General features: G+C 37.0%; 2 protein-coding genes and 1 long non-coding RNA gene across 3 annotated transcripts; 2 read left to right on the top strand and 1 right to left on the bottom strand.

Annotated features, from left to right (window-relative positions):
- Positions 1–338: 338 nt before the first annotated feature.
- LOC111241645 lies at positions 339–3,457 on the bottom strand. Its single transcript, XR_002667687.1, has 3 exons — positions 3,207–3,457; positions 1,545–2,684; positions 339–798 (listed from the first exon to the last, which is right to left on the bottom strand). It is a non-coding gene; the product is annotated as an uncharacterized LOC111241645 (long non-coding RNA).
- Positions 3,458–3,618: 161 nt separating this feature from the next.
- LOC106760050 (LRR receptor-like serine/threonine-protein kinase GSO1) lies at positions 3,619–8,141 on the top strand. The gene is made up of 2 exons (XM_014643487.2): positions 3,619–7,269; positions 7,476–8,141. The coding sequence occupies exons 1-2, from the start codon at positions 3,849–3,851 to the stop codon at positions 7,844–7,846; spliced, it is 3,792 nt and encodes a 1,263-aa protein (XP_014498973.1). The 5' UTR covers positions 3,619–3,848; the 3' UTR covers positions 7,847–8,141.
- Positions 8,142–9,797: 1,656 nt separating this feature from the next.
- LOC106762327 lies at positions 9,798–14,379 on the top strand. Its single transcript, XM_014646180.2, has 7 exons — positions 9,798–11,596; positions 11,691–11,812; positions 12,305–13,006; positions 13,161–13,578; positions 13,661–13,799; positions 13,880–13,976; positions 14,059–14,379. Exons 1-7 carry the CDS (start codon positions 10,499–10,501, stop codon positions 14,174–14,176), a joined length of 2,694 nt encoding a protein of 897 aa, XP_014501666.1. The 5' UTR covers positions 9,798–10,498; the 3' UTR covers positions 14,177–14,379.
- The last annotated feature ends 466 nt before the right edge of the window (positions 14,380–14,845 follow it).

The following is a 14,845-nucleotide window of genomic DNA, read 5'->3' as shown; positions in this document are numbered from 1 at the left end:
AGATATTTACTCTTGTAAACAATAGCTAGCTATCATTGATAGCAACCTATGTGTAACATGTAAAGTATAACCTACTTGTATCTGCTGTAATCCTCTGGTATATCATGTTTTACCCTGTTTAAATTCTCACATTTTGACGACATCGTCAGAAAAAAGCCTCATTCCTTGAAGGGAAATATCTGATATTGATATTTGATATACCACAATAAGGTTATCAGAAGGAGGAATTACAAAGTTGAAGCACACATGTGCAGAAAACAATGCTTGCCTCTAATAACCAGAGGTGAATTATTCAAATAATTGATTATGATAATTAATTAAAAACATACTTACCTCAGCAAATAAAAGCTTCTTGCAAATTGAAAAAGTGCAGCTGATACTACAACTTGGAGAATTGATTCTATCTACAAACAGAAAAACATCATAAACAAGTACTATCTTTTAGAGCTTCTTTTACTAATTTTTCTCCTTTTTCATACAAATTTGACAAGACATTATTTCAATGGATCAATGTCCTGAGAGCAGAAAACCGAAAATGTAAACAAATCTATTAGAGCTGCTTACCATAGGCCTAAAACAAGATGAGGTTTTCTTTTTAAACTGATAAGCATATTTGTTATAATTGAAATTCATTTGATTGAATTTTTCCTTTTTGGATGAAACTTTATGAAAAGAGAAAGTCATAGATTACAGAGACTAAAGATAATCAAACATCAGAAAGGACAAAATGAGTTGCCAGTCCAGCAGCAACTATTTCCTTCCCACTCAAACTTCCTCCAGCGAGTGCCAAGAATTCACCTGTAACATTATATGCATGGTTACATCTCTGATGAGTCAGTAAAATTTTAAAGACACTTCTACTGTTATAATTTAAGTTTTTTAAGTTAACTCTGCCCAGCCCAAGTTAATATTGTACAGATTTACAACTACAATACAATCCTTTTATGTCAATTCTAAGGCATTGAACAAAATAATTGATATACATAGTCAAAGAATCTAACAACATATAGTCATTTAAAAGGAAACTTCTCAGAAATCAATATATTACAAAAGTTGAATAAAGACTTAACTAAAATTTTCTAAATTTATGATAAATTTAAAGTTTAATTAACTTAAAAAAATATATATTTTAAAATATATTATTACTAGTTTCTTAATACAGTTACAACAGTAGCCTTGTTGGTGGACAAATCGGAAAAAAAAAAGACAAGAGAGTTGAGTGCATGCAGAGTGTGACGAATCAATCAAAAAGACGAAAGCTCTACAAAACCGCGTCTTGGTTGGTACATCAACCCATTTTAAGCTTCCCAAGAAGAACAACAATAACTACATCCATGCATAAAATACACAAGTTTTCTTCAATTTACTGCAATATTTTTACTTTCTGTTTTATTTGTTGGTGATGCGCGTTACTTGAAGAACTGCACAACACAAATTACGTGGCTTACGTATAATATGACAAACACTTTGTGGGGACTCCATTGACTTAGTAGAACAGACAAACTACAGATGCAGACACTAAATGTTTTTGAAAGGAAATTTACCTGTTCACTTTCTTTCAATGGGGTTTTCTTCTTCTTTAAACATTGTAATATTTCCCTGTTTGTTCACCCAACCACTCTAACCTCAAATCTTCATGACTTCACCTTTTTTTTCTTTTTCTGTTGTATCACATCACAAATTCTTAATGAGATATTTACTACTGGATCATTTGTTACCACCTTTTCTTTTGATACTATTTCCAATGCTCTTTTAACCCTCAGTTTGACCTTCTCAGCATTGAGCTCTTCCACTTTTAATGAATAAGCGTTATTGCCATAGATCCTTTCAAAACCAAACTTACACCACCAGGACTATATCATCCACGCTGGCTCTCGAGATCTAAATAAGTACAAGGGTAACTTCATGCATATTAAGACTCTAACAAGTATGAATCTAGCAATCTTAGATCTTTACTAGCAACAAGCTTGCAGCACAACTCTATAAGCTTCATATTCTATGGTCTTAACTCAGACCAGTTTATTAGCCCCGGTTCTACAGTACTTGCAAAATAGCAAACAATGAAGACCATAAATTAATTCAATCAGAACATTGAATCAGTGATCAAGAAGAACATGTAATGCGTTCAACGACAACAGATCAAACTAGCAGCATAGTATAAATGTGATCAGTTTCGAGTGCCATAACATGTCAATTCTATTCAAGCATCTAATACACAATTGACCAATCTACTTGAAACTGAGTTTTTGCAATTATGTATTTTAAAACAGATTACGATTAACCATTAAGTTGTAAAAACAAGAAAAGTCATTCCTGTATAGTGTAAACAGAGCACTAGCAAATGCTAAGCACAGNTCATACTATATAACNCAAAGCTACAGCAAGAAATTCCCTAAACTCTGAAAAGCTACAAATCAATGCAATGCATTCGGCAGATAATATCCAACAATTACAAAACTGTTGACATCAAATTAACTATTTCTCTTTTTACAAATAATATGATGTAACTTCCACTGTATGATGTTATTTTGTATTATTTGCACTTAGATTGCAGGTCAAGGCTACTGAACATGTAATCCTCAATTATAGTTTAAAAAGAAAGAACTACCTGACGGTCATCTAGGTGTAAGATAACAGTAAGAAGCAACCAGCACAATCTCCTGTACCAAACGAAATTAGCTACTCTGCAAGGCACACCCTATCATCATAAGATCACTCGCATTTAAAAGGGTTTTGATAACAATAGAAAAAGTCCCAGTCAACCAAATCCTGAGGATTGTCTAAAACAAGATGATAACGCTTATTCAACTATAACTTACAAAAAATGAAATTGGAGTGTATTGTGTATATCAAAATACAAGGGAGGAAACGATAAAAGCAGAAAAACAACATTGACCTCCTAAATTAATTACACTAATTATTAGATCAATGTCACAATCGAAAATTTTATAATAAATAGTAAAAATGAAGATAACAAAAAAACAAGAAAAAGAAATGAAAAAAGGCTGCATTTGCAACCTAATAATGCAATTAACCGTGTACAGAAGAAGAAGGTGGAGAAAATTAAAACGAAACCCCACAAAAAAAATAATAATAAATAATTCTATACCACAAGATACAATCCTATACAGCAAAAAACATATGCAAATCCACCAAATCCCGGTGAATTCTCTGGTGACAGAGTATCTCATCCGGCGGAGGAGCACCTTCAAGAGGCTTCGCAGTGGCTATCGGATTCCTGCCAAAGATCTCCCTCGGCAAGAAAACCTCGGAAACCCCAAAAATGGCAACAGGGTTCTGATCAAAGACGGTCTGCGTAACTGAGGCATCACCCACCGGTACGAAAAGAGTGATTCCAGCACCGCTTAGCACCTTTTCTTGATACTATTTCCAATACTCTTTTAACCCTCAATTTGACCTTCTCAGCATTGAGCTCTTCCACATTTATTGCCATAAATGGTACTGTTGCAGGTGACTGACACAGTTGCATGCTCATTTATAGTATGATAGGCATGCTTTGTCAACATAGTCTCAGCTGCTACCAACTCATCTATATATATCCAATGCATGTCATGCAGATGCATCATAATCAAACCTATCAATTTTCTTACACATATACACACTTCACGAGAACATGTGAAAGCATGCACCATTACCATGTAGCTTGGGACTTCTATCTTCTGCCAATAATACATGCTCACAGTCCAAGAACAACCACCACCGCTTCCCAACCCACAACTACACCATTAAATTTCATTTGTCTTTCTGTTAATAAGAACAACTATTTGAGCTAAAGAACAACCCACCACCGCTTTCCTCACTGCCCCCTTCACTCGTTCAATCCCAAAATGAGAGAAGCATCAATGAGGATTTCAACCCTTGGCATTGTGCTCCTCCTGTGTTTTTCTTCTGCACTCCTTTGCCGTGGAAATGAGAGGAGAGTGCTTTTGGAGGTGAAATCATCGTTCACTCAAGACCCAGAAAATGTTTTAAGTGATTGGTCAGAGAACAACACTGATTACTGTAGCTGGAGAGGAGTGTCATGTGAATCAAAGAAGCTCAATTCTTTGGATGATGACCACGACTCGGTGCAAGTGGTGGGACTCAACCTTTCTGATTCGTCACTCGGTGGGTCGATTTCACCTTCACTCGGTCGTTTGCAAAACCTGCTCCACCTTGATCTCTCTTCTAACCGCCTCGAGGGTCCTATTCCATCTGCCCTCTCCAACCTCACTTCGTTGGAATCTCTCCTTCTCCATTCCAACCAACTCACCGGTCATATCCCCAACGAGTTAGACTCGCTAATGCATCTCCGAGTATTACGAATCGGTAACAACCAACTCAGTGGCCCGATTCCTGAGACACTTGGGTATATGCCCAACCTTGAGTACCTTGGTTTGGCCTCATGCAAACTCAGTGGTCAGATCCCCGCCCAGCTAGGTCGACTCAGTGAGTTGCAATATTTGACTCTGCAGGAAAACGAGTTGACTGGGCCGATTCCGTACGAAGTGGGGTACTGCTGGAGCCTTGAAGTCTTCAGCGCCGCTGGGAACAGACTCAATGGCTCGGTTCCGAGTGAACTGAGTCTACTAAGGAAACTTCAAATTCTGAACCTCGCCAACAACAGCTTAACAGGGTCAATTCCGAGTCAACTCGGGCAGCTGAGTCAGCTTACATATCTGAATTTAATGGGTAACGAACTCGAGGGTCGTATTCCACCGTCTCTCGCTCGACTGGGTAAACTTCAAAATCTTGACTTGTCAAATAATACGCTCACTGGGGAAATTCCAGAGGAGTTAGGGAACATGGGTCAGTTACAATATTTGGTTCTCTCTGGGAACAAACTCCATGGAACGATTCCAAGAACCATATGTTCCAATGCAACAAGTTTGGAGAACTTGCTGATGTCAGATTGTGGACTTCATGGTGAGATACCAACTGCGTTGGGTCAGTGCCAATCCCTGAAACAACTTGATTTATCAGGCAATGATCTCAATGGGTCAATACCTATTGAGGTTTATGGGTTGATGGGGCTAACTGATCTCTTGCTTCACAACAACACTTTGGATGGTTCAATCTCTCCCTTCATAGGAAACCTCACTAACATGCAGATTCTTGCATTGTTTCATAACAACTTGCGGGGTAATCTGCCCAGAGAGATTGGGAGACTTGGGAAATTGGAGATAATGTATCTTTATGATAATCGGTTATCAGGGAAGATTCCTTTCGAGATTGGTAATTGTTCAAACTTGCAAATGGTTGATTTTTTTGGAAACCATTTCAGTGGTGAAATTCCCTTCACTATAGGGAGGCTGAAAGAGTTGAACTTTTTGCACCTTCGGCAGAATGAGCTTGTGGGTGTGATTCCCCCCACACTTGGGAACTGTCATAAACTGACTGTGCTGGATTTGGCAGATAATCGGCTCTCAGGTGGCATTCCTGCAACATTTGGATTCCTCAGTGAGTTGAAGCTGTTCATGCTCTACAACAATTCTCTTGAAGGTAGTCTTCCTCACCAACTTGCAAATGTAGCAAACCTGACAAGAGTGAATCTTTCAAATAACAGACTGAATGGTAGTTTGGTTCCACTATGTAGCTCTAGTTCCTTTCTTTCCTTTGATGTCACAGATAATGAATTTGACGGTGAAATACCCTTTGTCCTGGGAAATTCACCTTCCCTTGACAGGCTGAGATTAGGTAACAACAAGTTTTCTGGTGAAATTCCAAGGACATTGGGAAAAGTCACCGCATTGTCATTGTTAGACGTCTCAGGAAATTCACTCACAGGTCGAATACCAGACGAGCTTTCTTTGTGTAGTAACCTGACTCACGTTGATTTGAACAACAATCTTCTAACTGGACACATACCACCATGGCTTGGAAGTTTGTCTCAGTTGGGAGAGGTTAAGCTCTCCTTCAATCAATTTTCTGGGTCTATTCCACTAGGCCTACTCAAACAGCCCAATTTGATTGTTCTTTCCTTGAATAACAATTCTCTCAATGGAAGTCTCCCAAGTGATATTGGTGGTCTTGTATCTCTTAACACCCTCAGGCTGGACCATAATAACTTCTCTGGACCAATCCCTCAAGAAATAGGAAAATTGAGCAATCTTTATGAGCTGCAGCTATCTAGGAATGCCTTTAGTGGGGAAATACCAATTGAGATTGGAAGTCTCCAAAATATTCAAAGCATTTTGGACTTAAGTTACAATAATCTCTCTGGTCATATCCCATCTTCACTTAGCATGCTGTCAAAATTGGAAGTACTTAATCTTTCTCACAATGCACTCACTGGAGAAGTGCCTTCAGCAGTTGGTGAAATGACTAGCTTGCAGAAGCTTGACATCTCTTACAATAACCTTCAAGGAGCATTGGATAAGCAATTCTCCCGCTGGCCTCATGAGTCATTTGAAGGGAACCTTCATCTTTGTGGAGCCTCTCTTGCAAGATGCAAAAGTGGTGATGGTTCCGGCAATAAGCGATCAGTCTTCAGCAGCACATCAGTGGTTATAGTCTCTACACTTTCAGCTTTAGCTGCAATTGCCTTACTTGCACTGGTAGTGATCGTCTTCTTTAAAAGCAAGCATGAATTTTTCAGGAGAGGCAGTGAAGTGAGTTTTGTATTCTCCTCTTCATCACGAGCACATAAACGATCGTTGATCCCTCTAAATGTGCCTGCAAAGAGAGATTTCAGGTGGCAGGATATCATGGGTTCCACAAACAATCTAAGCGACGAGTTCGTAGTTGGTTGTGGAGGTTCCGGGACAGTGTACAGAGTCGAATTGCCCTCTGGAGAGATCGTGGCTGTGAAGAAGATTTCAGGAAAAGATGATTATCTGTTGAACAAAAGCTTTATAAGAGAAATCAAAACTTTAGGGAGGATCAAACATAGGCATCTGGTAAAACTGATGGGTTGTTGCAGCAACAGAATCAAAGGAACAGGTTGGAATCTGTTGATATATGAGTATATGGAGAATGGGAGTGTTTGGGATTGGTTACATGGGGTGCCCCTCAAAGCAAAGAGGATCCTTGATTGGGACACAAGGTTCAAAATTGCAATGGGATTAGCTCACGGAGTGGAGTACCTCCATCACGATTGTGTGCCAAAGATCATTCACAGGGACATCAAATCCAGCAACATATTACTAGATTCCGACATGGAGGCACACCTGGGAGACTTTGGACTGGCAAAATCACTCGTTGAGAATCCAGAATCTAATGCAGAGTCTAATTCTTGCTTTGCTGGATCTTATGGATACATAGCCCCAGGTAATAGTTGATCACATTGACTTTTTGTTATTCATCTCCTTCATTTACGAAACATAGATACAATTAAAACTGAAACTTTGTCTTTTTAATGCAAACTTTTAATACCCAGATGAAACTCTAATTTAATCTAATCAGAATTTCGTTCCAGAAACATCTAAGTATCTTGTCCAAGCGTTAACCATTGATTGACATTTCTATATTTTTAGAGTATGCATACTCACTGAAGGGCACAGAGAAAACTGATGTGTACAGCATGGGAGTGGTATTTATGGAACTTGTTACTGGTAAAATGCCAACAGATGCAGCTTTCGGAGCAGAGATAAACATGGTGAGATGGGTGAAGATGCAGCTTGAGAAGGAAGGCATTACGGTTGAAGCAGTGATAGATCCTAAGCTGAAACCCCTTTTGCCTTGTGAAGAGTTTGCTGCATTGCAGGTGCTCGAGATAGCCATACACTGCACAAAAACTGCACCACAAGAGAGACCAACATCAAGGCAAGTATGCAATCATCTCCTTCACGTCTCCAACAACAAAATTGTGGATTTTGAAAAGAAGAATCTGGATCATTACTGGTGATTTTCTTTCCGACACATTCAAGATGAAGGAAGACATGTTTGCTAATGTTGCTGTGTATAAGGTCAGCGTATATGTTTCTGCATTGCTTCTTCCAAAACTTATCCTATATATATTCAGACACCGATTGTTATATTTATTAAGATTATTTCGTGATTGGAATTTGACATTGGTAATGCAGACTGTTAAATTTCTTTTACGGAACTCTCTTCTCGTTTAATTGATAAAACAATTAATAAAATGTAATGGATGATGTTGACTTGACTCTGTATTAAGATAGATAAATCATGTAATGTAATGATGATTTTGACTCTGTATTTCTCAAATGTGATTAATCTTGACAATTTTTTAAGTATATAAATTTATCAACATATAATATTACTTATTTGTCACTGGTTCATAAATGTTTAAGAAATAATATTAAATATTCATTAAGAGGAAGAATCTTATAATAAATGTGGCTTCGTTATGATTTGCATATGAAATTATATGAATCTGTTCTAAAAATATCTTAAGATTATTTCTCAATCATGATATTAGGTCTCGAGTTTAAATCTTTGAAAAGGTAGGTCGAATTTTATCCGAATTATAATTTATTTTTATTTTCATAATTTATTTGAGTCTCAACTATATAAAATCACGTATAGCCAATTAACATTTCAACTGAAAAAAAATGATGTTATGTACAGCATATATATCATAACCTAACTATTGCTTCTAATTAATATACGAAATTCAAATTCAAATTTAAATTATTCCCACATTTCAATAAAACAAACTACAAAATAAAATGATACACATAAATGAAGACATACACCCACCAAAGTAGCTACAAATTAAAATTCAAATAGTATGATTGCACAATTAAATCGGATACGTCTAATAAGCTACAAATTCAAATCAAAATCGTTTCAAATTCATCCCTACTTAAAATAAAATTTAAAGGAGTTTTTCAAAAGTAATGCCCATCAACACACATTTATAAGTATTCTAAAATGAAAAAGGAAGCCATTTTAGTAAAAAAAAAAATGAATATTCTACTTAAATCACATGACAAGTAACATATTATAAATCTAAGCAAGATAGTTAAAATTGATATTATGATTAGGACAGTAAAAGACTCCTAAAATTGTGAATAGTGACATTGTAATATACCTAAACTCTAAGATCCTAAAGTCTTAAATTGTAATATTTAGATTTAACTTTTTGCAAAAGTATTATATATATTAATTTTTATTTGAATTGAAATTTATTCGATAAAAAAGGTGAAGGGTGCAAAAGAATTTTTTAAAAATAAGTGCTACAGTTGAAAAAAAAATGAAAATTTTTACTTACTAAATTTTAATTGGTGATGTTATAACTAACCACACACATGGTGAATTTTTTTATTGTATTTAAAAAAAATACAATTCACGCAATTTTAATCTATGATTCTGAGAAAGAATGTAAAATCGTAAAATCTTACAAATCAAATCTCAATTTTAACTTTATAATCTTTTATTTTTTTTGTTAAATAGTATTTGTGCCATCATGTAACAACTTATCTGTTATTAACTTATTAAATAATATAATAATACATACATAAAATTGTACTGGAATTTTTATTTTAATAATATCACAAATTAATTATCTTTTCTAATTTAAAAAATGGTATATGTAAATAATTAAGTGTGATTATCTTGTTTATTTCAGTGATTTAGTTAAAAAGCAATTAAGTGTGATAAGAGAAAGTACATAAAGGAAAACAAAAGGTAAAACTCAGCACCAGAAAACAGTTTGATTCCTTCCTGTAACTATTATATTTAGTATATTTTATAACTAAATATAGTATTTCAGTATTATTAGTGATGAAATTTGGTACAAATTTTTTGCAAAGTAACAAAACAAAATGAAAAGGAAAGTGGTTAAAGTGAGTGAATGAAAGCACAAAATCAGAGTTGCTTGTGAAGTTAATTTGGTCAACAGAATGAAAAAGTAGAGACTGATCTGCAAATAGAAATAAATAAGACGCTCTCTTTCTCTAATTTTTCTCTTTTTCTTTACCCCACAATCTCAACGGTTCAAACTCAACGTCTCTCTCTCTCTCTCTCACTACACCACACTGTTATATTCTCTCTGTTGCACTTTTCCAACACTCTGTTTCCTTATTCTTCTCACATCAACCAAAACAAACCTCAACGACGACAAGGCTTCTTCCATTTTTAGCCACACCTCTCTCAACCAAAAGACACGTTCCTAGGTAACAGGAAACAAACATTATCAGCCAACGTAATTGTTTGTTTTTTTTATTTCTCTACTTTCGTTACGAAAAAGCTCTAAATAGAGGCAAAGAAAACGGGAATGAGGTTAAGATGATTTGGAGCATTAATAAGCCATAAAAACCTCCCTATTTCCCGTACAGCAACTCGTTTCTCCTTCGTATTCTCCCTCCTTCACTCCCTCCTCTGTTTCACTCTACCCTGTTTTCTTTTATTTTCCGTCTTTTTCTGTGTTTCAGCAAAACGAGAAGAGACTTGTCAGGTTGCAATGTCTCCAATCCCTCCACCCATTTCCCTCAAATGGGTTACCTTGTTTCCACGTTCACACGCTCCTTCGTAAAGGTTTCCATAAACCAAGACAAAACAACAACGGACACAAACGATAAACAGAGCCGACATGGCATCTTCCGAGGTTGAGATTGCTTCTTCCTCGCCCTTCGGTTCCGTTCTGAGGGACCGCAACCACCGCGAAGAATGCAGGGAAAGCAACGCCAAGGGCACGCATAATCATCATGCTAAGTTACAAAGAAACAACAAGAACTTTGTCACGGACATTAACACGTGCCGGGGGGTGTCTTCTGATTCCGCAACAAACGAAAACAACAGCGACGCCAGCAAGAACAAAGGCGTTAACCAGCGTAAGGCTCCCAAAAACAATCGCTTGGAGAAACTTCGTTTCACACGAGCCAACTCCTTCAACGACAACGGCAGCGGCGGCAACAACAACAACAAAAAGGAGACCTCTTTGTCCTTGTTGATCAGCCCAAGACACTCACAGCTTCTCGATCGATGGGCAGCGAGACAGGCTCGGGAGATGGTGTCGAATTTGGAGAATGGGGCCGAACTGTTGTCAATGGATGATATTGACATTTTCCCAAGGACACCCAGTTCGACATCTGAGGAAGAATCATGCTCTTTGGAGATCCCTAACATGGCTGCCTCTTCTCTTGTTCAGATATGGGAGAAGAGACTGAAACAATCAGGTGTCTCCAAAACGAACACATTGTCTGAGAAGATTGGTTCGTCCTCTTCTCCCACGAATGAGAATGGTAATGCTTCATTCCCCGAGGAAGAATGCTTTGATGGACCCTCAGGGAATGAAGAAAGTTCCTTTCAGTCCTCATTTCATGAGTGGGAATCGAGTGATCATTCCGTTTCGCCACAAGCAAGGTCAGAGAGTGGTGTCAGTGTTGCTAGCATCATAAAGAAACTCACTTCTACCAGCCAGAATCAGAGTCCAACAGCTTCCTTTCTTGATGAGAATGAACAAGAAGGGTATTTTAGTAGTAGTGTGACAGGTTCTCCTTGTAGAGAGCGTGAATGCGGTCAACAACAACCTCCTTCAGAGCATAAACCGGTGTGTCCCCTGCGAATTAGAGGGCGTCAGGCATTCAATGATTTGCTTATGCAGATGGAGAATGACAGGCACAGGGAGCTCAACAACCTGTCAGAGCGTGGAACCGTGTCTAAGTTTGCACAAAGAGGTCGCATTCAGGTAAAACAGAAGCCAGAGGGTGGTTCTTCTTCTTCTGCTATGTTATGTTTTTTACTATATCTGATTCTGACTCCTTTTCTATGCATGAATGCAGGCATTGCTTCGGATTAAATTATTGCAACGTGATCTGTTGGCTAATGATCGCTCCCGGCAGAATTCAACATCATGTGAAGTAAACAACAGACAATCACAAGGGTCTGCAATTATGCAATTAAGGTTTGACCATTTCAAAACTTCGTGATTGATGAATTCCTTTGATTAAACCATACCTATTGATTTTCCTTGTCTAAAAAGAAAGCTATTGAATTTAAGGGCAGTAGAAAAATGCATTGAAGGATATAATTTTAAATGTAGAGTTGAGAAGAAAGTAAATGCATTTGGATTGGCATTTTCTTTTGTAGCTGGCTTTTTATTTCAAGAATATTTCATTTATCGAGTATATCAAGTGATCACCACAAGGTGCAACAGATACATATAGTTTGCACTCATTGTATGCACTAATTCTTATCTATAAATCTGACCAAAGTTGTTAATTTGGTGAATAAACAATTTCAATTATTTTGCGTAAGCTTTTGACCATTTAATTAAACATAGAGTTCATTTTTGTGCCATCTAAGTTTATTCTTTAATAAAATGAACACAGCGAGATCCCTGGTCATTAAGTTTTCCTGAAAGATACTAAATGAGAAATGTTTTTATGACATACAGGGAAAGATTTAGCAGTGGGGTTGAACCTAGAACTTCGGTCCATGCAGAAGTAGCTAACCCAAGAAGTCCTCAAAGAGAGGCAGTTAACAAAACCACTCAATTGGGTAACTCTGCCACCACTGATCAAGTCAGAAAAGACACAAGAAACCAGACAGCTCATGAAAGTGCAAATCATGCCACAAAATCCCCACAAAAGTCTGTTTCACATACTAGAATAGATCATAATACAGAAGAAGCTCCTCCAAGTTCAGGTGTCGTGATCCAAGAAACAAATCCACGTTCAGATGCCAAGGCTGAACACAATAACTCAAAAGAAACTAGTGAGGCAACGACGTCCATGACTGATTCAGGTCTAAAAGAGATGACAGACAGGGCAGAAGCGAGTAGCGAACAGAATGGTGATACTAAAAGTAGTAATGATGAGACAGTAAATGAAGAAGATAATAGTAACGAGCAGTATGCTGAATCCAGTTGCCAGGAGACAGTAGAAGAGGCAAGTAATCAGAATTATGCTGAAAGCAGTTATGGTGATGAGATGGAGGGAGAGGAAACTGACCAGAATTGTGACTATGAAACTAATTATAACTGGATCAGTGAAATTTCTAGGCCTAAGAGCTATTGGGAAGAGCGCAGGCAAGCCTGGTATAGAGAGATGCTTGAAACTGGTTCTCAGAATGAGGATATAAGGAGGCTTCTTGAAAGGTACATAATATTCTATTAAATTATTCCTCTTGTGTCAGTTGCTTGCATAAATGACTAGATGGAAAAGAAAAGAAGAATTTTAATAATTTTCTATAGCGAAACTATTTTTTTGTATAAACATCATTCATCTGAACATCAGTATATATTTTTGCAGAAGAACAGTGTCAAGTTTCCTTTCTAGTGACTTTCGGGATAGAATGGATAGATTGATGGAATCTCATAGGGGAACTCAAGCACATTTAGTCAATAGCCAGGACTATGAGGAAAACAGCCAAGAATTGATGGCATTTTTACAAGAACGCTTGCATTCTGCAAGAGCTTCTCAAGATGGAAGAGATGCAATTGAGGAAGAAGAAGAGGAGGATAATGCAGATGAGCATGAAGAGGAGCATGAGAGCTTGATAAGCGATCCATATCATGAACCTGGTGATTATTCTAATCGTTCATCACCATGCAGTTACAGGGACAATGAAGCCGGTGATTATTCTCCATCCCGACAACCTTATCAATCTCAATCTTTCTATCAGGACAGTCGGCAATCTGCATCTCCATCCACCAATCATCATTCAATGGTGAGTTTGCATTTGATATGGTGAATACAACCGAGCTCCTAAATAAATCTCTTGTTAAATGCAAAAGCTGCCCTGCATGCAGGAAATGGAACTCATATATGATTTGAGAGGGCACATGGAGCAACTCTATCACGAGATGTCTGAGCTGAAGAAAATAATAAAGGGCTGCATGAATATGCAGATGGAATTACAACAAACCATGAAAGTAGAGATTAACTCAGGTTTGTGTTCATTTCTATAATTTTTTAATTCTGAAAGTGAGTTTGTTAATACAATTGATGCAATGAAAATACCATTACAGTTGAAAAAGAAGAAAAGAAGTCCCGTAACAGGACTCCAAAAAAGAAAGGCAACTGCTGCATTTGCTATGAGGTGAAAGTTGACTCTGTTTTGTACAGGTAATTAATTGCTTGTGAATGAAAATGATCTGTTTCCATTTTCTGAGAAAAATTGACACGTGTCTGACCAACTTCATTACAGGTGTGGACACATGTGTGCGTGTCTCAAGTGTGCCATCGAGCTGCAATGTAACAGTGGAAAATGTCCCATATGTCGGGCTAAAATAGTGGATGTTGTTCGAGTGTATATTGACGGTTAGGTGTCACATTCGACAGAATCTCACATTCTTATAGTCCTGAAACTTAGCAAGCTGCTACAATTAACATCACAGACAAACCATACACGAGTTTCTCCTTTTTTACATGTACTTTCGTCAAGGAAGTGTATGATTTTTTTGAGGAGAAACAACATCACTGTACATTATTTCATAGTTTTAAATTTAACCCTTTTCTTTTTCTTGTTGATGTGTGGGTGTTCTGCATAATAAAGTCCGAGTCTTGTATTACAAGGATATATATAATAATAAAACTAAGACAAACGCTTACACAACAAATAGCATCAAATCAAAAGTTCTAACATTAGTGGCAGAGTCATTAGAACTATAATCTAATAGTGCATGAAGTTAGAAGACAATAAAAACAAATTTTCCCAACTCAATGGATGAAATTTTGTATAGATGCTATCACTAAATTTAAACAAATTTATTACTCTCAACTAATTAACAGGTTTAACCCTTGTAACGGAGTTTACGAGAAGAATTAACGTGATTAATAAATATCAATTTGATATATATTTCTAAATCGAAAAACTACTACAAAGTCTGAAAATTTGCAGCTTTTGGGTTTAGCGTAAAGGACGACGAAGGAGGTCGTTCTCAATCGCTCTCATTGAATCAATCATCTTACAAGCTGGACTGTACCTCGATGTG

This window comes from Vigna radiata, chromosome 5, assembly GCF_000741045.1.
Source record: "Vigna radiata var. radiata cultivar VC1973A chromosome 5, Vradiata_ver6, whole genome shotgun sequence".
Lineage (NCBI taxonomy): Eukaryota > Viridiplantae > Streptophyta > Magnoliopsida > Fabales > Fabaceae > Vigna > Vigna radiata.
Note: the sequence above shows the minus strand (reverse complement) of the source record. Positions and strands in the feature narration are given on the sequence as shown.